This window comes from Plectropomus leopardus, chromosome 11, assembly GCF_008729295.1.
Source record: "Plectropomus leopardus isolate mb chromosome 11, YSFRI_Pleo_2.0, whole genome shotgun sequence".
NCBI classification, from domain to species: Eukaryota; Metazoa; Chordata; class Actinopteri; order Perciformes; family Serranidae; genus Plectropomus; species Plectropomus leopardus.
Window position 1 is genome coordinate 14,116,610 of NC_056473.1, and position 24,588 is coordinate 14,141,197.

At 38.8% G+C, this 24,588-nt stretch overlaps 1 protein-coding gene across 7 annotated transcripts in view; it reads right to left on the reverse strand.

Moving 5' to 3' along the window:
- ppip5k1b (diphosphoinositol pentakisphosphate kinase 1b) overlaps positions 1-24,350 on the reverse strand; it is a 57,953-nt gene extending 33,603 nt beyond the window's left edge. For 3 of the 7 annotated variants that reach the window (XM_042495541.1, XM_042495542.1, XM_042495540.1), the window contains exons 1-15: positions 24,178-24,347; positions 16,461-17,016; positions 14,647-14,842; positions 12,370-12,460; positions 11,679-11,764; positions 11,275-11,429; positions 10,686-10,787; positions 10,376-10,537; positions 8,545-8,666; positions 7,938-8,039; positions 7,106-7,192; positions 6,542-6,617; positions 6,051-6,160; positions 2,286-2,371; positions 476-601 (exon numbers count right to left, since the gene is read on the reverse strand). In XM_042495541.1, coding sequence (XP_042351475.1) covers positions 476-601; positions 2,286-2,371; positions 6,051-6,160; positions 6,542-6,617; positions 7,106-7,192; positions 7,938-8,039; positions 8,545-8,666; positions 10,376-10,537; positions 10,686-10,787; positions 11,275-11,429; positions 11,679-11,764; positions 12,370-12,460; positions 14,647-14,842; positions 16,461-16,631 — 1,672 coding nt within the window. In that variant the 5' untranslated portion in view covers positions 16,632-17,016; positions 24,178-24,347. Of the gene's footprint in view, positions 1-475; positions 602-2,285; positions 2,372-6,050; positions 6,161-6,541; positions 6,618-7,105; positions 7,193-7,937; positions 8,040-8,544; positions 8,667-10,375; positions 10,538-10,685; positions 10,788-11,274; positions 11,430-11,678; positions 11,765-12,369; positions 12,461-14,646; positions 14,843-16,460; positions 17,017-24,177 lie in introns of all 7 variants that reach the window. The other 4 variants (XM_042495545.1, XM_042495544.1, XM_042495543.1 and 1 more) reach the window with 3 other exon arrangements.
- Between the last annotated feature and the right edge of the window lie 238 nt (positions 24,351-24,588).

The window sequence follows — 24,588 nt, forward strand, 5'->3', positions numbered from 1 at the left end:
TGTGTGTGTGTGTGTGTGTGTGTGTGTGTGTGTGTGTGTGTGTGTGTGTGTGTGTGTAGGTATGTGTTTGCTCCCTTGTGGACGTGTGTGCATCTGTGCACAAAACTTTTAAAGTAATTCCCATCTCATGGAAGTTTGAGAGGTGAATCTTACACAGGGAAGTCAGGGAATTAGATCCATTAATTTTTAGGTGACCAGGGATATATTTGGGAATGTTAAAAATAGTTCACACGAAAAGAAAACACCGGAGGTGTTCTATAACATGTCATCCAGAACATGTTTTTGAATTAAATGGCAGTTTTAACCAGTTTTTTTCAGGGTCCCAAATGTACAAGAAAAGCTTCTATCTCAAGAAAAAAAAAAGTAATCAAACATATTTCGTGATGGAAGAACTTAATTTACATCAGAACCAAAGTAAAAAGGATGCCACTTAAGAACATCTGTTAGTAAATGTGAGTATCAGTCCATTGGGTACCTTGACCGCCGGGATACATGCAGCGGAAGGCCCTGCCCAGCTCCTCAGCCTGAACCCGACCTGCAGGAGTCAGCTCGCCGCCCCACTTCAATACCAACAGCAGAGATGGGCCGTCCTTCTTGGAATCTGAAAAAAGCAGTGCGCTGTTGTTCATATCAGTAATCCCGCAACAAGAACAGTTTACAACTTCAAAATGTTAGAATTTGCAGAAAATCTGCTCAGGATGAACTTGAATACTGTCCATCTATTTACCTAGAGTATTTAAAAGAAAAAAAAATTCGTAAATTTGACATTTATAAACTCTGACAAGTTCTTGTTAGCAGCTGGTGAGCCTGGCCAGATGAACCAGCCTGTAGGCTTTCTATTACCCCAGCGTTTCACCCCATCTCTCTCAGCACTACGTGACCATAGGCTGTACCAAAGAAGTTGACGTAGCCTTTGGGTCTGCAAAAACATGCATTCTTTCTAATACCAGCAGGGAGCAAGAAAAGAAGACTGATAGTATAGAAATCTATGAGAAAATGAACCTACTTCTGTCTTGATTTACTACCTAGGTAAACATTTTCCTAGTGAGTTTATGGTCTCAATCACTAGTTCTAAGTCTTCGTCAATACAGACTGATATCCAGTTTGTAAATGGTGGACCCATTTTTAAGTAACATAGATGATAAAGCAGGATATAGAGCAGAGCAACCTTGTGATTGACAAATTGCGACCACAGTAACGTAATCAGGATAGAGGTGTGCATAGTAAATGGACTGCATTTATATAGGGCTTTTCTAGTCTTCTGACCCCTCAAAGTGCTTTTACACTACATGTCACATTCAACCACTCACACACTCATTCACACACTGGTGGCTGAGGCTACCATATAAGCCACCTGCCACTCAGTAACCAGTCATATGCACTCACACACCGATGGCGCGGCAGCAATTAAGGGTTCAGTATTTTAACCATGGACACTTCAACATGTTGAATGGAAGAGCCGGGGATCAAACTGACGATAGACCCGCTCTGCCCGAGCCACAGCTGCCCCACTGTAGCATGGATGTACTATAAGGAAGTCTTTCACTTTCGGCCACTATGTAAATTTTGCTTCAGAGGGTGGCACACTTCCTGGGGGCTTGCACTGTAGCAATGCATATGATCTGCGGCTTCACCCTCTTGACCAAATATGGTCACTTCTGGCACTAAAACTCAAGCCAAAGTGCCAAACTCCTCAAAACAGTTGACCACAAACCAATTTGTGGCTATGTCAACTTCTATTATACAGTCTATGCTTGTGACACTGTATTTCTATGATGGAAAGTTATAGAGTATAGCTCAAGGTTTTCTGTACGGTAACTTGACACAAATAAATATACTAATATGTATCACATAAAAACAGTATCACTTGAAAATTGGATTTTAACACTTTGACTTCTGTAAAGAGGCCTTTAAAAAAGTCAGGTAATGTAGCTGTATACCAAACAGCAGGAATAGCACTATTATTGTGAAAAAGAGTGAATTTTCAGAACAGACTCCTCCCCAGTTTAGCTTTTCATTCCCTAATGTAGCACTTTTTATATGCTACAATGTTTCAGATGGATTTGAAAAGAAGTCATAAAATATTTCTTCAACAAACCCATTAATTTTATCTGTTTACATTACAGCTCGCTTAACCCTGTTTAAACACCAAACAATATACCCACTCGCAGTTCAAAACGAGCATCTGGAAATGTAAACACTAGATTTTGTGTGTGTGTGTGTGTGTGTGTGTGTGTGTGTGTGTGTGTGTGTGCGTGCGTGCGTGCGTGCGTGCGTGTTGTTACCTTCCTCTTCACTTGAGGCTTTAGGTTGGCCATTACGCAGGTAGGTCAGCTGGACTTTCCTGTTAATACCTGAGAAATGACCGTACCTGGAGAGACAGAGCACAAACACACAAGGCAGACACAACACATTTTGATATGCACATAAACAGACAGACACACGGTAAGCACACACACAGATACACAGAAAGAATTTATCCCATCTTAAACAGAACACATCGGACAGAAGGCAGAACATGTCACCAACTTTTCACTGATCATACATTAGGGATGGGCATTTTAAGGGATTTCCATATTCAAGAACTCGCACAAAATTATAATCAAGTATTCGAGAGTTTGCAAGAGAAAAATCTAATGTAAGAGTATGGTCCTAAAAACACCCAAGCAAAAAATGTGTGTATGGGTTGGGGTTACCCTACCTTTCTGTGCTGCAGAGGTGGTAGAGATTAGCTTGTATACACAAGTTTAACATTACATAGCTTGCAGTACACAATTATTTCATTCATATGGTTTATTTGGTTTGGTATTTATTTTGGCCACATACTGATTTCTTTCATTTTTGGAGCTGGAGCATTCATGAGAAGCTCTGTTGAAAAATATATATCACTCGGTTCTTCATTGCACCAGTAGCACAAAGCATACACTAGGTACAGATGCAGAACACCACACACAGTGAAAGTGAAACTTAACATTTCATTGTGCTGGGTCTAAAAGTTTGATTTCACTTGCCATCCATCAATCTGATCAGAGTCGATCACATACATCAGATGATCAAAGCAATCCCCCAATCTTCAGCTATCGCCACCAATTGATTACTCTGTGGGGAAACACGTAAATTGTAATGCTAGATCCAGTGATGTCCGACTAAAAGCATTAAATGTTATCTGCAGCTGCGCAGATGTATCATTTTTGCTACATGGATCTGTGCAGATATTCAGCGATAGTTTCATTACTGCATCCCATAAAAAAGTAAACTTTAATACAGAATAAAGTCAATTTTTGGTTATATATATATCTATAAAAAGATGTGATAACTCTATTCGTATGTTTATGCCTATACGAATACTAATGTCCAAATTGCAAACTTGAGTGCTCGAATACTCATGCCCATGCCCATCATACACACAACCAAGTACCAGTATTAGCAAATGGTTTAATAATAATTCAGTCATACAGGGCACATTGGATCAGCTTAAGTCCAGTAGCTCCAATGGACCTTCAAGTTTGATGTCGGTTGTGCACATGTGTGGGGGAGTAAGAACAAAAGAGAGTGAATCTGTTCATGTGACTGCTTTTAAAATAGTGCAAGGTGAATCAATGTCAATTTTATCATGTTGTTATTCTTAAAGTCACACACATCATGACACATATCATGAGCCTCTACACTGCTTAGTAAGAATTTGGCACGTCCTGCAGACTAATGACTACATAGTGTTCTCTAATAGGACAGGCAGCTGAGCGGATGCTTCAAAGAGCCACATGATGATGGACTCCGAACCAGGATAAATAACTTAGGCAGGAAGCCAGAAAATTAGAACAGCTGTGAAAGACTCACACTAAAAAGAAACATCATCACTTAGGTGAAGTAATGCTTGGTATTTGTTTGCATCTACTTGAGTATAAATTGGGTGGATATTATTGCATCACTGCACTACAAACACTCACTCTTGTTGTCACTCATACACACCTGTTATTAGTCATAGAGTTATTTTACCCAATTTACCTTCAGCCCTAAGTTAGGACTGAGTGGTACTTTCACAAGAAAATGGCTTCCCATATTTTATTAAAGTTGCGCTTCTGCATTACTTGATGATTTTACATATCATGTATACAGAGCTACATTCTGTAACAACTTGAAACAGCATTAATATATTGTAACAATTGATCACAAACAAGAAATGTGTTGCTCAGAGTGAGAAACCCAAACAGTTTGTTGCTTCCCTCAGCTTTGCTGAGCCTTTCAGCTTTTTTAAGGTCCTTGTTTTGATTTTACAGCTCTAAACTTTGCTGCTTTAGTCCACTCTCAGCGCTCACATCAGGGCTGTTTTCTGCAAAAAAAGGCTCTGAGCCCACTGTCCACTGTCTGCTCAGCACAAAGTTGCAGACTGACAAAGTCAGCTACTTGATGGTGAATATTTTTGTGCATCTTGGAGCTAAAAAGCCCATTTGGTGGTCAGGCAAGTGTGGTGGTGGCCAAAACAGAGCTAAAAGAGAGTGACTATTGGACTTAGATTCATCAGGTTTGTTAACATGTTATCTCCCCTATATTATATCTATTACCGTACAAGGTACAACTCTGAAGGTATGCATGCGCTCTGTATTTTTGTTGTGGTGGTGTTGGCGGTAATGGAGTCCTGGCTATGCACGGATTAAAGTTTGTCAAACGTTGTGTTTCTTATCATTAACAGCAGAAGAATGGTTGTAGCATGGCAGCCAGTTACAAAGTTACAAAGTTTGATGAAGCTACACCGTGCGAGTGCTGGAAAAATGAAATCAATATTTGGACTTAAAGCTACAGACTAAAAAACTCGTATTTTCTTCATTCTTTCTTTTGTTGTGACTTAGTTATGCTATTTAACTAGTGTGAGAGAGAGAGAGAGAGAGTTTGTCTCCTGCGAAGACAAACAGGTCGGAAAAAAGTTTGCATCAATACTAATACCTAACAGTCATACTTCAGGCAGGCATTGAGGCTGAACTGACAAACTCGACACTGTGTGTCGAATCATGACTGTGGTGTATGAGCTGGCAGTAGTGTTACAAACAACAGATTCCACTGAGGTTTCAGTGACAGAGCTGCAAACCCTGCCCTGCTTTTTCATGGAATCATAACATTTTTATACCTATTCACTTTATAATATGAGATGTTTTGATGTGTTTTTCTGTAGTTTTTTTTTTAAAATCTTGCATTTCTTTCAAATTGGATAATCTATGACTCCAATGTCTATGAAGAGGACCAACAGTCACTGCTGCTGATAAGAGGCAGAAGGAGGAAGGAAGACATTAGAAGATCTGCGTCTAGTTGATATGTGTCGAGAACGGCATGCACACAAAAAAAAACACAGCACACACTGATTCACACAGAGAAACACAGTAAAATCATCATAGACATTTGACTGTGTGTGTGTCCGGTGTTAATGGCTAGAAATGAATGGATGTTAATGAAAATGATACAATCAGTGCACAAAACAATAGGAATACCTTCCGAATATTGACTTAAATTTCTTATCTTAAACATCCTTTGTTTGAACTACCTTCTTCTTTTCCCTGTTTATAACCATTCATCAACAATTTAAAACCGTGAAATCATTTTATTTTCAATCACAGATTTCACCTTTATTTACTGACAACATGTATTCCTAATATTTTGTACACACGTCTGAGTAAACTAAGGAAAAGGAGGGTGGTAAAACCTCATCCTTTAAAGTGAGAAGGGAGAGGGTGCGTACTGAGTGTCATTCAAGCTGGATTCCCTTTAGGAGAGAAGGAGGGAGGGATGGTGGTAGGGAGAAAATAAAGACAGAGGAGGGAAAAAAATAGAAAGCAAAGAGTTAGAGACTCGCGAGGGAGGGAGAGAACCAAGGTCAACATGTGTACATTTGTGAGTACGAGAAAAGATGGCTAAACCCTGGTGGAGTGTTTGACAATGGAGCCAGTTTTGATATCGCAGATGAGATTGGGTGACGCTGATGAATGATGATAGTAGGAAACAGGAGGATGACGATTGTTTGTGTATGAGACAGTGTGTGTTTCATGTAAGACGTCACCCACATCTCCAGGACAGTCTTGAGTTGCTCCAGTTTAGATTTCTTCTCCTCGATCTCACAGTCATTGTGTTGGCCCAGTTCAACCAGCAGCAGGCGGGCAATGTCCAGCACTTCCTTGAAACAAAGACGTAGGTATTCACAATGTGGGTCTTATCTTTTGATTTTATTTGCTAATTAATGTTTTATTTGCACTGAATGAATACTATGTCAAAGAAAAGACTGACAGCTTCAGTGTTATACAAAACAATGGTACTGGATGAATGAAGTGTGTATGAGTAAATTTAGACAGCTAAGTATCAATATTTTGACAACAAAATACTGACAGTTTGTGATCCATGATAATAACTATGAAGCTTGTGTGCAAACATAACTGTATTCTCAAACCTTTCATTAGTCTTAAAAATTCAGTCACAATTTGCACAATGAACAGAACTAAACCGGCAGAGCAGACAGAGTGTGGGAAAAAACTGAGGGATTACAATCAGTCTCACTCACTTGTAGCTGTTTTGGCTTCTTTAGCTTCAGTTTTCCTGACTTGTAGCCGCCGTACTTCTCAAACAACTCAAAGAATCTAATTGAGACAAACAGAATAAAAGAGCAGAATTAACACATGGAGTTACATTTGATGAGGGAAGCATCTCTAATGTCAAACGTATTTACATTTAGATTCGTCTCTAAAAGTAAATGGGTGAAGAGAAACAGGCTGGGGCAGTTTGAATTACTTTTATTCCCTTAAAATTCAGCAGAAAGAAGATGAGGAGGCAGTTCATGTTGACATACTGTATAATGTAATATTATTACTACCTGCACTTTTCTGTAAAATGAACTACTAAACTGACCAAAAATATAAAAAACTGAGCCAATGCAGTTTGTGATGACAGTAAATTTGTTCTCATAGACCTTTTAACTTGTCCCGCAACAATCTTCCTATCCTGTGCTTAAATTATGTAAACTTTACAATGATATCCTTAATTTCATTGCAACAGCATACCAAGTATATGAAATATATGCTGACTGAAAAAGGAAGAAACATCTTAATGTTGAAGCCAAAAAACTTACAGAGGATGTCGGACCTCCATTTTCATCTTTTGCTTTGGTGTGCGATCTCCATGGCGGATGATGGCAATAACACAGCGCAGCTCCATCCTGAATAAAGTAGAGGAGCAGACGGGACAAAATTAAAATGCGTCAGAAACTCTGATATTTAACCATTGCACCTCGACAAACATCCAGAAAGAACAAACAATCCTAAAAAAAACGCTGCCCGTAATCTCGAGTCACTCAGTGTCAGTGTATGAAGCTTGTTTTCCCATGACTTAATTTGTCTAAGGACAATCACGTCATTCATCAAGATGGACAAAATGACAGTCCCCCCAAAGTGGAGCTTTTCAATCTTGATCGCCCCCTGGTGGCTCGCTGCAGCAAAGGTCATAAAGCCTGCCCCTTTAAGTCAGTGAATGGGACATAGGCCAAACTAAAAACTCGTAGTACGCGCCAAATACCTTTTTTCCAAAGACGGTTTCTGACACTGAAGGTAGTTCTCATCACCCTGATGTTTGTTCAAGTGATTGTTTTAATAAGTTGGGTTTTAATGAGTTATTCAATTCTACAAAAAGGGGGATTTCCGCCATGATTGACAGCTGTGACAGCCAATCCTTGTGCTCGCATTCACTGGGGCTGCTTGTGATTGGTCAGATGGGTGTTTTGGCGTCACCAGCACAAAATGGTAGCAGCCGTATAAGGGATATTTTAGCCTCACTTATGCATAGCTGGGGTAAGTGGGGGTGCGTCATCCATCTTTATACACAGTCTATGTGTTGAGTATGAGTTTTTCAGGCTGTCCAAGACTGATGAACACTATATAGCCAAAGCTTTGTTTTTCAGTACGTACATGGTTCCTGAGGTTGTTGGGACGATGGGGATGTCTTCGGCTTCCATGGGGATGGACCAGGGGATGTGGAACTGGGGGGCTAACTCTCTCATCACCATGTTCCTGGTGAGGCAAAGACAAAAATACAGAACAGAATCAGGTTTGCCAGTGGCCATAACAAAAGGAAAAGGACTAAATACAAAGGTTAACATGTCATTCAGGCTGCAGGCTCCCGAGTGCCAACAGCTTTTTAAAAAAAGGTTGATTTAAAGTTTAAAGCCGTGTGTCAGATTTTACTTGAGACATTAAATGGGCCAAACACAAGGCTTGTTCTTTCACTTTAATTCGAACTAAATCGAGATCAAGATGCTGCTGATGATGCATGTCTAAATTAGACAAACTACAGTATATCAAAATGAATACCTATCATTTTGTAATATTAGTGTCAACTTGTCTACAATTTGAAGAAATTCTATCAGGGCATTCTTGAGATATTGCAATCACAATAATGGGCTGACAGCTAATAATATCTGAAAAATAAAACAGAGGCTAAAAATAAACTAAAATACAGTTAACGAGATAAATAGTTTCAAAAAAGATAAATAGTTTTTGAGCTGATGTCACTTACCCCAGGACTTTGGCACAGTCGTCGTAGTACTTCATGGAGTTTTTGACGAAGCTGAAGCCATTAACGTCACAGACGAAGGAGTGGCCGTTGGCTCTGAGCAGGTCGAACCCACACACTGTTTGCTAATAAAAATTTTTTTAAAAATCACAGCCAAAACTGAGTTTAAGTACATGTACATACTCCATAAAGATGTTAACCACAATGTGGAAAATAAAACATTTTAAAGCACAACTTTTGGTTTGTTTTAACAGACACAGAGAATAACAAAATGATTACTAAACAAAGAAAACACAGTCATAAGGTCCTGAGGACACAGTTATAGTCCATGTTTTAGCATAAAGCTCGTCTCAATTACAGTAAAAAAAACCTCACATTGAAGGAGGTTTTTAACTCTGATTGACTTGATTTTTTTCTTGTTTTCAAAGACCACAAGAAAATATGTTTGCCTATACATTATTTGTGGTATATTATCATATTACCTATTTGTGCACCTCTCACTGTTTTTTATAGGTGATAAAAAACCTCATTGACTTCTCTTCTTTTTCTAAATCAGGAAGAAAACATCACATTTCTGCTCATGTTTTGACGGCAGCTAAATGAAACTGGTGAGCAAGGAGCACACTGTATGAGTAACTGTATGACCACTTTGGGTTTATGAGGCTTTTTATGCTGCTGGAAGTATTTGTTTGTTTGAGGGAAAATTTTCTACTTGGGATCTTTAAAAACAATGTGCCTTTGGGAATACTCTAAGATATACAGTGTCGTAACATTAAAAACTGTACTTAAAATAAAAAGAACTCATAAATTATTGATATCGCTCTTCTGTGCCTCATACTGTGGTCGTTTGAGAGTTCATTGTGGTTAAGGATGTTAATGGAGTCAGGACCAGAGATCCTCCTTATTTCTTGAATGTTTGCTAATTACAGCTCTGTATTATGCTGGTCAGAACAGTGTGATATGAATAATTCTCATGGTAATAGGCTTTAGAAAAAGTGCTTCTGCAGCTCCAGTTCACCGAGTATATTTGTGAAAGGAAATACTGAATTGAGTTTGCATATAACACAATTAAATGTCTACAATTGTCTGTGTTTACAGTAATTGGTTTTAAGATGTTTCCTCACTGCTCCAAAATGGGTTTAATGAGCTGATAGCACAAGATCCTACTGTCCTGTGCAACTAAACACAAGTTGATACAATGTTTGCGTTAGCTACAAATAGATTACCGGACATAAAAGAGGTACACAGAGGAGTATCTGAGGACTAATGGCTTGGGTAGCAATGGAAAAAGGACAAGAAAACCACCAACAGCGCATAAATAATGCATTTTTCAAAATGAAATTCACATTACATTCTCTACATTAGAGATACTGAAGTAACTGTCCTTGGGGGCCACTTTTGCAAAATGACAGGACAGGGGCCAGTCACAGCATCCATGTTTCAAGGATTTGGGGATGTTTCTGGGATTTTAGGGAATTTCTGGGATTTTAGGACATTTCCAGGATTTTAGAATGTTTTCAGGATTTTAGGACATTTTTATGATTTAATAACATTTCTTGGCTTTTAAAACATTAGGAGCTTAGCTAGGACCTCTGCCACGGGTGTGACATATCCTCTGCTGACACTGTTTTTGGCAAACAAGCTCTATTTTGATGAGTCTTTATGCACTCTTATCTATACTAAAAGTACACAAACTATTCCCTGTGTGAATCATTTTGTTTTTATTGTGAATTAAAAAATGGATGGGGGAACACCCAGCACACTATCAGGGGCCAGATTTGTCCCGAAGGCCGTAAGTTGAGTATCACTGCTCTGCGTGATGACTTCAGTTTACCTTGAAGGCCAGGCAGACCTTGCGGGCCACCAGTTTCTCCATGGCGGTCAGCATGACAGGATAACGGATCTCCTTTCCCTCACTGTCCCGCTCTACCTTTCCGTCCAGGGCAGGAGATTTACGGGCCTCTGCGTGGGCGTAGTCTGGACCTACTGTGTAAACCTGAGATGCCAAAAAATACACCATATAACACACACACACACACAGAGAGAGACAGAAGACACATAAAAACAGAAAGTGTCTTGATAGTGAGTTGTACATGTTAGCAATGTTATCAAGTTATCAATAGTCTAGTGAGCATGCACAGTACCTTCACATCAGTGCCATCTGTGGGCATGAACTCCTCGTAGATGTAGGATCCAGTCTTCCGTACACTACTTTCAGGGGAGTACACACTGCTGCGGCTCCCAATCTACAGCAAAGACATAAAAAAAGGAATTTGAAAGGCATTTAGAACCAAACTTGAAAATGAAAATTTATATTCACCTCAACTTTTGTTTTATCTATGCATTTTCCTAATATCACTTATGTTCCACTGTACAGTTGAACTGCCTAATTGCCAAAAAGATAACCAGTTTAAACCTGCAGCAGGCATACAACCCTTTTCTCTATGTGTAAGTTGTTAATTATCACAATAATACTGAGTCTCATCCCAAAAACATGGAAGGGTTTTTTTCAAAAGAGAGAAAAATCATATCAAAATCACATTCTTTGACATGTAGTGACAGTGAATCTTTACGTAGCTCAACATATTACGGGTCAAGTGAGCAGGATTTAGAGGGATATATTAGCAGAGTGTAATATAATATTCATAATAATGTTTCAATACTGTATAAGAATCATTGTGTTTTTATTACCTTAGAAGGAGCCATTTAGATTTATAAATGCAAGATATCTACCTTTCTGAAGAGTCTCTGGCTGCCTCCTCCAGCAGATGTAGGGTAATAGATGTACACATTGTGGTCCTCTGCACACACAGGTTTCTCCACAAAGGGTTTAGGGAACACCTCCCCGTTCACCTCGACATGGTCCTCCCCTTCCACCAGGTTACACTCTGCACAGCAGAAGACTTTGTTTTAAACATTTCATAAAACAATGTTTTAAACATTCGAAACAACAATAAAGATAACAAATAACCACGATGCTACAAATGAATGAATGTTCAATCAAATTAGATCTCCCAGCTTATCTGGGATTTGAACCATTGATCATTTGACCACTAGCTGTCTTAAATGTTGTCTGAAATAAACCATACCAGTCTGCAACACTGTGCCTTTCTCAAAAAGCAAGAAGTCTTACTCACCTTCAGGATTGTCAGGGTCTCGGTTTAACACGGCATAACGAGGTAATTCAATGCCCTCTTCCTGTAGGATCCGGTACACTTCCCTCCTGACAGCGAATCAAAAATCACTGTAAATTACCTTGAAAACTATAATCAAGGGAGGCTACAGTATGTGAGCAGATCTGATGTGCATGTATTTGTGTGCATGACAGTGGTCAGGCAACTTAACAGGAATAAGGTGTAAATAAAGGTATGTGAAAAAAGCAGTTGTCGTTTTGATTTTTATCATATAATCGCTCCTCTGATCAGGAAGGGTAAGAAAATTGTAAGTGCATACAAGAGCTTTGCATAGAAGAATGCGGCTGCTGCAGTTTGGCAAGAAAGAGAGACACAGTGAATATCAATGAAGTTTTGTGATTAGCATGAGGAAGGTGGTGGTAAGGACTTCCAAATTATTCTGATCTCAGCTGCCAACAGCTGCAAGAATGAGCTTGTTTAACTGCTTTGCAAAAAAAGGAAACAATGAAAGTCAGGGGGGACACAAGGGGGAAACACCCCGGTTGATTACTTACAATGAGACAATTGTTTTGTTCAACAACTTTTATGAAATTTTATGTTCAAATATGCAAATACGGCATTATCTACTTAAATATATGCCTTTTGCACAAATGAATTTTGTGTGTGTGTGTGTGTGTGCGTGCGCTCACTTTACCTGTCCTGTATGAAATACTGCATGTTGAGGTCATTGATGAGCAGTGGATTCCTGAGCTTGGCGTACTCCACAGCTTTGTCCAGAGGGAAACCTAAAAAATAAAAACTGCATCAGCTCAAACAGCATCTTCAATAATCGAAGCTCACCCAGTTTTTACAAACAACTGAAGTCATAATGATTTTCATACAAGTTGTTTTCCTTTCTGCTGTGTGATGACATTTAATCAACCCTTGGTGTGGTTGTTGCAAATGTATTAATCCACCCAGACGATAGATTTTAAACTGTGTAGCATCTTTAAACTGTTGGCAGTTTACTCATTTTAATAGATCAATTAAGATTTTGATCAGATTTTAGTGAAGATCTATATTTAAAAACACAACTCTTGCATTTCACCTTTGGCCTCAGTAAATGATGTTTGTCTGAAACATTATAAGGAGGAACTGGGTAGTTATGAGCAGCAACTGTCACAGTGATGCCTCTGAAATTGTGGGGAAAGAAAATGTCAACAGAACACACAAAAAGATTGAAAAAGTCTAAAATGAAATCACACCTGAATATGTTACAGGTATGTTGGGGAAAAGCACAATCTGAATTAAAATGACAAAGATCTTTCACAGTTACTGCTGGAAAATACAACATGAGGAAGTTTTCTCATTTTTATTAAAGAAACCTGAACAAAAAATCAGGTTAGGTTACTTAAAATTACTTGAATACAGATAATTAATTACTAGTGGAGGATTTGACACATATCAAGTCATAAGTGGCTATCACACGTTTTCAAGGCCATTGTTCTCAATACTCAGTGCCCAGGGGTTTTCAAGTTGAGCAGAAAATAAAACAGGCTAAAAAACTTCACATAGCAGTAGGTTTTTTGGCCTTTTGTGACAATGTAACTTACTTATTGAAATATTATTTTCAAACAACGGATTTTAAGTTTTTAAAAAGAGAATCATAAGAGGACAAAAGAGATTAAGTTAATGAATTATCAAAATATTGTCATATATATTTTCATACTGAAACTTTTTTGAGCAATACTTGACATGCCATTTTACTACATTTTACTTACACTTAATACATTTTATATCATTTGATAACCAGAAATTGATAGATTCAATAAATGTGTGTTTTTTTATAAACCATTTCCTTATCTTTTTTTACTTAATAAAGGGCTTTGGATAATTGTCATGTCATGTCATTGGCCAATGTCAGCAGGAAATATTTTCGGGAAACATTAGTCTTTCTATGTTCCAATAATAACAACAACACAGGACTCATACTTTGTTCCCATGGTCTGAGAAACAAACCCTCATTCTTTTAAAAATAGACTGGAAAAACAGTCCTATGAGACCAACTCTGACTCAAATACATACAGAGAAACAGATCAGTGTCAGAGGGAAAAATATACTTACATTTTGTTTAAAATAATCTAAAATACCATTTATATTTGGCTGCTTTAATGCATGAATATAATGTTGAACAAACTGATCCCTATTTTTGAGCTCTTAATGTAAATGAGTGTGCAGCATCACATGCTCAAGTGTATCACTTAAGATGAAGGACACACAGATGGTGAGGTGTATTGATATTGTTTATCATGCTCTGCCTCTGTAAACCACACATGGTCATAAAATTAATTACAAGCCTTGAATAGACATTTCCAATCCCACAGTTCTCTTTCCCATAAACTGGTGCTGGTTGCTTTCAGACAGCTTGACACAAACCTGGCAAATCCGTTGAATTATGGTACAGCTTTTTAGGTGCAGATATTTCTCAAGAGAACACAAATCCCGTCACTGCAACAGGGAAACGTTCATTTCCCGTTTTTCCTGACTGCCAGCACAAACAAGACTTATGTCAAAAAAAGCAGTGATCATTTTTTATGTACCACTGCTGCACTGTTACTTCACTTCTTTCACTTTCCCAGGTTTGAAAGCTAATTTACAACACCTCAGATAGGTTCAGGAGGACTTTCTCAAACTTTATCCGAGCTGTTTTCCAATGTGGTCCAAAAACATAAAGTTATTTTGTTATTTATGGCAAAACACGATGCAAATGCAAACACCAAAGGCACATGTGAACAGCTGAAAGCAATAAGAGATTAAGCAAAACATGGTTGACTCAATACATGTTACAACAAATAGTCCTACCAGTTACTGCTGGTGTAGCCAGTGAAGCTACAAAAACTCTCACACCTCTCTAGAGCACTCCCCCTCCACCATCCTCCCACTGTCCCCCTTCATGTAACAAACTATTTTTAACTTGTTTAAAAATTTTTACCTTTGGAGTGGAAGGAGATGAGGCAGTCGCAGAGAGGCCATTTTTCTACAGGTTCCTCCAGGATCACTTCCTCAGGAAAGATGACCACGTTGATGTAGTCAAACCTACAAAGTCGCTCCAGGATCTGAGTCATGGGCTTGGATTTGGACTTCTTCATCATGGCACATATGCCAACCACAATCTGTCGCTCTGGTGGCTGATGAAGAGGACAGGGAAGACACAAAAATGGGTGTGTGCAACAGCACTGGAATGTAAAGATTGTAGTACAGCACAGATATCCTAATGTGACTCTTGGTGGCCTTTAAAAATGTATTGGACGCACTGGTTGATTTGCATGCCTACAGTAAACACAAAACCCCCACATGGAGAATTGATGAATTTAAGTAAAGGGAGACCATGTTAAACAACAGCAACGCTATATAAAAACATCCACTGACAAACTCTCACACAACTTGTGCAGTTTAACCCAGGTTTCATTTATCAATCCAAATTTATCCGAACCCTCAGTGCTGACTAAACACATTGTTTTGCATTTGCATTTTCACTAAATCCATAATATTTGAAAACACTTCCACATGCAAGTAGCTGACCTGGGTAAGTGTGTGCGTTTGAACTTTGCTCGTGCTTTCCATTGGGCAGAGTTCAAACTAACGCACATGCTCAGGCCATGCATGACACTGTTTATGCTGAAGTGTTTTCAATAGTAAGATTTGAGTGAAAATGCATGTGTTTGGAAATTAAGTTAAAAAAAATTCTATCACTTTACAGTAATGCAACCTTTAAAATCAACACTTATGGATGACAATATAATATCCAAAATCTAAGATGCTATTTAGTCTAGTTTTGCTGTTGTTAAAAGTGCCCCCCATGACATCAATTCATCAAACATTTTTCTCGTTTTTGGTTTCTTTGTTCACAGTTTTTTTGTGACATGGGGTCACTGATATCAAAATGATTACTTTGTGGATGAATTATTTCTTTAAGGTGCTATATAACTACATTATTATGCCGACAGCCTGACAGGATGTGCTGAGCTTAATAATAAAGTCAGTCACAAAGTACAGTTTAGACTGATAAGGTTGTGTCAAACAATGCAGAGCTGAGCCTGACGAGCTGAGATTGAGATTGAGAGTGTGGAAAAACTCTTGATTTCACTGACAACGAGCCCTTTTTCAGTCCAATTTTTAGCTACGCTACGAAAATGTTAATACTTACAAAGACGGTTCAGATGTCATGACAGAATGACACAAAACTGTTTTGTGTGTGTTATATTAATAAGAAAGTCTTTGCTGCTGTACTGCAATGGTTGAGGTGACACCTAAAGAATGAACTCAGCAGCTACCTGTTCACTCCATGCAAATTACTCTTTAGATAAAACCATTAGCTGGCAAAACACTGAGACAAAGAGAGGAAACCATAGCACGTAGGCTAAGCGAGCAGCTGACACAGCACTACCATAAAGTCCTTTTATAGCTGCAGGACGTAACAGAGCAGATGCCTTAAAGCTGTTTATCTACTGCTTGTTCTCATGCCAGCCTTTGTATATTTCTGTCTCCATTTGTTTTTCCACTCCAAATAAAACTCTTTAAAACTTCAAGGCCTGTTGATTTCCTACTGCCCAAAATTGACAAACACTTCAAAACTGAATCCTCTTTGTTCACTGTAAAATCACAGTTACATTATTAAGTCATTATTAGTACTATCCATATAGAGTCTAATTTTCTAGTTTTGATGTATTTTCTTTGCAAGGCACACCTTGTACACCAGCTGTTTTTACCTGAATTTTACACCTGAATAAACAATTAGTCACTTACCGACTCATCTTCATCGTCCTCCATTTCTTCTTCTCTGTACATCTCATTTTTCATGCCTGCCTCCATTTGGCCCATGTCATGCTCGTCATCCCCACAGCCAACAACGAACCGAGGAACGTCTCCGTCAGCCCGCCCCTGTCCGTCCCCTGGTCCTGGTCCGTCGCAGGACATCACAAACCCCTATGAAACATGGCTGCTTTGGGTGGCTCCTCCCCAGCTAGTGATTATGGCAGCAAAGCAGGAAGAAACTGTGCTACACTGACTGACACCTGAGAACTTGCTGATAAAGTGAAGAGTGTGTTGGTGTTCATGAGCTGGCTGATGACAGCTACATGCAGCTGTGTGCGTACAGTTATGTGTTGAGGTAGAAACAAGAGCAGTTGATGTCCTAAGAGGTAGAACAGAAGGTGTGGACTCCACGTGTGTCGAGGTAGAAAGTCTAGATCCTGGCTGTAAAACTCCCTGTGTCAGGACAGAGGAGGTCTGGCTCCGACAGATAACATGACCCAGTGCAGAGACGCTCCTCAGTCAACATCTGTGCACCATTTTTCTTTCTCTAGGAATTAAAAGAAAAGTGAAACTGGTTAAGCAACTAGGTCAAACGATATTCAGGTGAAAACTGTTGACACAAAAGAGTCAAGTTGACAAGTTAAGCAAGTTAACGTCAATAAACATACTGCAACTGAATAACCACAGGAATGGTTGTTGCAAGTGTTGCTACATTCACCTTTTGTGAAATAAACGTCAGGGCTGTAACATCAACCGCACAATAGAGGAGTTAGGAGAGGAGTTGAGAGTGAGCAATAAGCCGTTTATCGTGCAGCTTACTCCAATTTACAGTGAAATGCAAGAGGAACCTTTAAAAGCGACTCTCACGATTGATCACAAGTATGTTCAGAGCAGGAGTAGCCAATCCAAGACAAGGATTTACTGTACATATGCCATATTGTTCATCCTTAAATTTCACTCTGTTATACATTTTAATCTGCAAAAACACATGAACTTTTAATTTTTCAAAAAAGTTGAATATCTTACTATCTCCAGTAGCAATTAACATGTAAAACTGAGAGCATTCAAATGGGCTCTATGCAAAATTAAGAGTGTATGAGTAGACTGGACGACACAACTGTCAACATGGAGAGGGCTGAGCTGACGAGGGACAGAGGGAGCGTGACTTCATTAATCTATCATATCTTTATAGTATATACACAAATATATATACTGCTTCAGTTATATGTATAATAATTATTGTATTGTTGACTGCATGATTACTTCTTAACGTATGTCAGGGTGTGTCACATCTAGCTGAGTAAATAAGCACAGTGCCAAGGTTTTGATTCAGTTCTTTTAGTCTGGGTCACAACTCGTCGTTGATGAGATGATCCACACTTTACTTTCAGCTGAACATCACTCATCACCGGCAGACGGCCGAGCCCATCGCTCACTTTTATTATGAACGACAGCGTCGTCTGCTTCATGTAGGCCTGCTGTTGTCTGTTGCTGTGATGACAATGGGGCCTTAAGAGGAGCCAGACTGTCTCTCTATTGTGTCCTTTATGTACATCAAGGTAGATCACATTACTCTGGGTTTGCGTTTCACTTTTCATAAGAAGCCAATTATGACATATCCTCAAAGGATCCTGTCCGGATGTCATTTTTATTCTAACTATTAAATGAGAACTCAAATGAGAGTGAGATTTTTTACACTTGTGTCTGCAGTTGTCAAAATTAAAATATATTAAATCACATCAAGAGCTGCTCATTCACCCATTAACTTTTCCCTTCAAAGTTTTTCCCAGATAGTGGATTTACCCCAGTGGCCTTATTGTCACAAAGCCCATGCTGTAACCATATGATATAATATAATTCAACACTATTAAGTGCACATTTTCAGATTCAGGTTGTCAGTGGTGACCTGGTGATCAAATATCCAAATTTTATTTAAAATTTTCTATTTTTTCCTTTTCTTTCTTTTAACCCTAACCATGTTTGATAGTTAGGGTTAAAAAAAAAAGAAATTTGGAGAAATAAATAAAAGTTTAGAATGGCATAATGGCTCAATCAAAAATAAAGAACTGGTGCAGAGAAAGTGCAGAAACATCATTTTCATGTGGAGGTGCTAAAGCCCAGTTTTCACTAAAAGTCTCCTGTGCAGTAACTGTAGCTTTACCAATTTTGAGGAGCTTTAACAGAATGTTGAGCTCCTGTGATCAGGACGGTCTTTGAAGGCTAAGTCAATACGTTCAGACAGGACAGATGCAAAAATAAACAAATCTCTGGAAAACTTGTTGCTATGTGCTCACAGTTTTAAGTTAAAGAGAAAAGATGACATGACCGAGAATACTCATCTGCAAAATCGAAACACGCCAAAACAAAAGAGTATCGATGGACTTTTCTGATCTTTTTTTGGGGCAAAAATCCAACTAAAAATCCAATCCAAAATTTCTCCAGACCTGTGCAGCTCTCGTGCTTCAGTATGATGGGTGTGTGCACGGTCACCACTTTTCCGTTATCTGATCTGATACCACAAAATAAAGAAACAAAGCTGTTATGTCATTCCCTCGAAACTGAGCCAAATCCCAAGAGGGAGGTGTGACATGTAGCCAAGCCAGAAGAAGAAACTAGTGTAGTATGTCCACAAACAGTAGATGCAGCCAAAGCCAGTTCATATGTCTCTTCTGTGTATAATCCAACACCCCCTTCCAACACCACCACCACCACCAGCGCGGTCCACCACACACAACAAACAGCTGACTAGAGGGGAAAAGCCTCAAGAGGCAGATAGGTGGATCATATCGCCTTACAGTGACGGCCTACGAGCCGACTGCGCGCTCCATACAATCTCTGAATAACTGCAAGAACTTATTTCAGAGCACATTCTTTCACTGGCGCTGTTGAGCTGATCTGGCTGCTCAAGAGAAAACGCGGTCTTCCTGTGTCCTAGTTTATCTGCCAGGACATACCCTCATATAACTAAATCTCACATCTGACCCAGCCTAACCTTGGTACCCAGAAATAACAGTGTCCTCTTCTGCAGGGGGGCGAAACAGGAACTGAAGGCTAAAGCAAAGGCACGGGTGTTGGGTGCCATGGGCCAGCTATGCTTCCCAGAGATAACTCATCGTTACTAGCCTCTGAGGCGATGACAGGCCACACTAAACAAAGTGGAAGTCCTTCTTGCTAGGCTGGGGTCGAAGAGCACTAACAGAGATAAACTCGTAGATAAATATCTTTTACTGCTGTGAGTAGGCACCACTGAGCCTTAGTTTATTCTGCCTTTACTCGGCCAAGGACATGACCCTTATTCTACTGGACGGATAAGCCGACACTGCACACTATCAGAAACATTCTGCATGAAGGTTAGAAACACATGCATGCAAAGCACTGTGTCAAATCACCCGAAACTTAATTCCAGACAGGGATTTAATTAAGTAACTTCTCTGATTAAAATAACTTTCAGCAGTAAGCTCAGCTGGTAGAGGGGTAACAAAAAAAAAAAAAACACATTCGCACATGATTTACTACCACTGAGAATTCGACTTTGCATGTGATTATAATTTTACTCCAGGTACATTGTGCTCTGCAGCAAAAACCCCAAAAAACATCAATTACTCATTTTTGCATTTTGGAAGTATCCATGGCGGGTACACAAGCCGTGCGACTGCTCGACACTGTTGCACAGATCAAAAATCTCGGACAAAAAGAAACCACTGAACTTGTTTGTATTTCTTTGTGGGTTTTTTGAGTTAGCTGAAAAATGCTGAACATTAAAGAAAATCTGTAAATGTGAGGAATTAAATAGATAGTATAAAATCATGCTGGTAATCCTCAAACCTAGGAACTTGAAAACTATTGCTTTGTTATTAGCAGCATCAGGAGTTTTATGGCGACTAGGGCTGCACAATTTCTTACAATTTTATTGAAAATGCTCAACTCACAGTGTGTTTTGTGACTTTCATATTTCTGTCATCATAGGGCAACAAGCTGCGCCTGAGTCTCGGTGGAGACGTAATTTCTTTCTAAAGGTCAGTTAGTCATAAATGACCGAATGCCTTTTCACTTTCACTGACGACAAAACAGAGAAGGAAGGCAAAAAGGAAAGGAACTAGACAAAATCATCATGTGAGACTGTCTCCTCGGCCAGTTAAATTTTTCCCTCAAAAAAATAAAACCCTTTATCACTCATGAATAAATCAGGAGGTTGATTAAAAACATCCCCAGCTGTCACCTGCAGGCCCTCAGCCATGGATGAGACACCTACGTCATCTCAGAGGTCGGAGATCAACAAAACGGCAATAATAACAGGCTGTTAACCTTTGAGACAGTCTGCCGCAGGAAGGCTGTGTCGCATTTTTGATCGGTGAGGGAGGAGAGAGTCATTAACTCCAATTAACATATTTCCCTGATAAGATGCCAAATGAGATTTATGACAACATACTGTGCAACAATTGCAACAGTTTGACTGTCGGTTAGGGACTCATAATTTGTCCGTTGACCTAATAATTGAGTTATTTCTAGAAAAGTGAAATGGCATTATGGCATGTTTGAGATTGGGACCTTTACTGTGAAAGGTCAAGCATTGCGTGTAACCCGGTATCACTACTTTTCTAACACGGTTACAAGTATGCTGAACAAGGGAGCGGCTTGTTATCAGAGTTCAAGACTAAATCATTAACAAAACTGTTAATTTTTAAATTCAATAAAAAACGTACTACTCAGAAAGTTATCAGGGTTGGAGACCAACATCAGCCCTGAAACAGTATCACCCCCGAGGGACAGATAACATAGTGATGATGTTATCAGGACACAACTACCAGAGGAACGACAGTTAAAGAAGCACCTACAAGCTTGTAAATTCATTTTGCACTGGGTACTCGAGAAATTAGCTTTGTTTGCAAATACAAACTGCCGTTGTTACTGAAAACAGAGGCCATAATAAGCTCGCCTGTGTACCCCAGGCCCTGCAAAATAGACCCATTATTTCTAACTCATCAACGCAAACAATTCTTACTATAAGAGATAAGACCTCTGCTGGGTTTACAAGATGATTTATAGAATTTGGAAAGATACATGACTTTATTCTCTCGCTTCTAAGCTACTGATTAATAACTTGTGCAAGGTACACAGCTTTCAGGGTAACAATAAAATTAAACTATAATGGGTCCCTCAGGAGAATATGGGCTGCTGCAGCAGCAGATAGTACGAAGATGCAGCAGCAACAAAACAGATGATAAACAGGATAGACTGGAACATAAACACACATATAAAGGAGATGGGCTTTATGCTATTAAAAAATAGTGCAAAGGTGACAAGTTCTAATATCATAACATGATATGTACAAGTTGCGAATGAGAAGTAAGAGGAAAAGTAGAAATCAAATTGGTTAAAATATATTATTCACAAAATTACCAGCAGTACCTACTGTAAGGGTTTGAATGCACTGATCACATTACATTACATCACAGGAACACCTGAACCACAAAATTAACATTGGTAAATCTATTTGTCACGCTGTGTTACTTAAAATTCATGAAGAAAACTATCACCCACACCTCCACGGAAATGGGCAAACATAATGATTTAGTGATTGATTGGGGACCTCACTCAACAGAGGCAAACTATAATTAGAAACATTAGCATGAGTACTGGAGTCTGGCTTTGAAGAGTATAGATAAGTTTCACTTTCAGTTTTAAAATAGTGCAGTTTTAGCTAAAATGCATGTGTTTGGATACAGTATACAACTGGATAGTTTGTGGTGTTTTAATAAAGTTTGCTGTTGTTAAACATGGCCCAGAATCATCTTATAAATACATTTGTTTGCTGTTTACAGAGGGGGCGTGTGAGAACAAAGTTTTCTTTACAAACACAAGGTAGCACAGCAGGACTAATTGATAAGCAAATGGTTAATTTAAGGGCGAAGCATTCCTTTAAAAGTTGCTCCCTTGGCTTGTCGTCAACAGAAATACTAGTCAGTAAAACTTAATATTAAAATCATCATTTTATGCGATTGTGTTCAACCAGTTAAAATTGCTGTTGTAATGATAAGGCTCATTTCCTCAAGATTTACTTTCCTAAAGAATATTGTTTTAAACAAATATTTTTAACTTGTATTTAGTGAGCTGTTGTTATGTATTGCAGGGTTATGTAATGTTTGTAATGCATAGTACAAAGTGCCATATATTTCAGTGGCATTTAAATATTTAGTTGTTGAAAATTATCTAGCGATTTCAAATTACTATTATAAAAATGCAAATTTTTTTGGACAATTTTGACTTTATAGATTTAAATAGGCTCAATTTTGACTGTTTTCCTACATTAAGACTATATACCTAGTCTAAGTTTGAATTTCCACTTAAACATCAGGAAAATCAATACTTTCTTCTAGTTTCGTTTGCTTGTTGGGTTTAGGAAATCAGACAAAAGTAAGCCACAGCACATGTGGCTTAAAATTTAAACAATTTATTTTAACCAGTGACTACTTTTTAATGGTTTCTTCTATTTAGCGTTATTTAGTCTGCACTGTTTTTGTTGTTGTTTGTTTGTTGTTTGAGTGAATACTAAAAGCCACAGTGATAATACCATTTAATAACAGGTATTCTTTATTTAATCCTCGTCAGCATGACTCACATGAAAAAGTTTCTCAGCTATATGATTGTAGGAACTGTTCTACCACTTTGTGATATTTTTTTTCTGCCATGTTTAATGATGTTCTTGTTGATACCGTATAACTGTTTCTCTTTTATAACATAATCCCTCTTAAACAGTTTTATTGTTTTAAGTATGTCTTGGTTTTATTTTGCAAAGTAAGTTTCATTATTCTATATTCTATATTCTCTGTTTTCTCTTAATACCATCCACAAGCACTGTGCCTTTTTTTAGATCATCTCTACTTAAATGAAATGAAAAAAATCAGTCGATACACAAAAAAATAATCAGCAATTTCGTTTAAAGCTGATTGTTGAAGCCATTTTTATAGGCAAAATGTAGATTTCACTGTTCAGTTTTCTCAGTTGGGAGGATTTCTCACTTTTGATTGTTAAACATAAAGTTAACATTTGGGAGATTTTGAACTTTTGGTTGGACTAAACAATCACTTTTAAAATGTCACTTTGAGACTTGGGGCATTGCGCTGATTTTTGTGTTTATTTACTAGTTTTTGTGTCCAAACTACTGATGTTGGTTCCAGGTGCTGAGACTACACTGTCAATATTTAGTACCCATGGCAGTTTACAGACACACATAATCCAACAGTCAGCAGCTACACAAACACAACCCTAGCCATGTCAATCCAGAAAGCGGCAAAGTAAGCATAAATAGCTTTGAGTTGGTAGGTCCCCTGCTCTCTCATGGAGGTTAATAAACTGTAAGAGCAGCACACATTGCTGGTGTCCAGCAACCTGTTTTGGAGCCCAAACCTGCGTCTCAAATCACAAGTAAACACAATGAATGAGCCAGCTGGCGGTTTAGTAGTGAAACGCGGCTCCCGTGGAGAAACAAACCGCACAAAACACACATAAATAAATCAAAGCGTCGGCCTCTTCACTACACAGCACTCCGGTTACCTACAGCTGAGGTACACAATGTTTAAAATCTTGCCTGCTTTTGTCCTTTTCCACCGACAACTGCAGCAAGAATCCAACTTTCCGCTATCACCGGACTCAAAGACACGCCGAGAGGACACCGCACATCGTGTTTTAAAAAAACAACGGGACTTACCGGCGGAAAACAACTGGAAGTAGTCAGCTGTTCACTTCCTCATTTCCTCTGACTGAACCGGACTGGAGGGACGCTGCTGCCGCCTGGGTTTTCCTGTTTTTACTCCCAGTAAAGTTGGCTAACTACATGCTAAAGTTCATGTCCGGTCACCGCCAGTGTTTAGCTGCTACTGCTAGCTTCCTCCTTTTTCTTCACCTTTTTGTTTTTTTTACATCCAGTGTATTTTTTTAAAGCCGCGTCATCACTGCCATCCACCGGCCACAGTGGTGAACTGCACGCACAGATACTAGATCTGTGCTGAAAGTATTCAGGTCCTTTACTTCAGTAAAAGTAGTTATACAACAGCGTAGAAATACTCTATTACAAGTGAATGGCAGGATAAAATTATTAACATCAAAGGAGGCTTTGTAG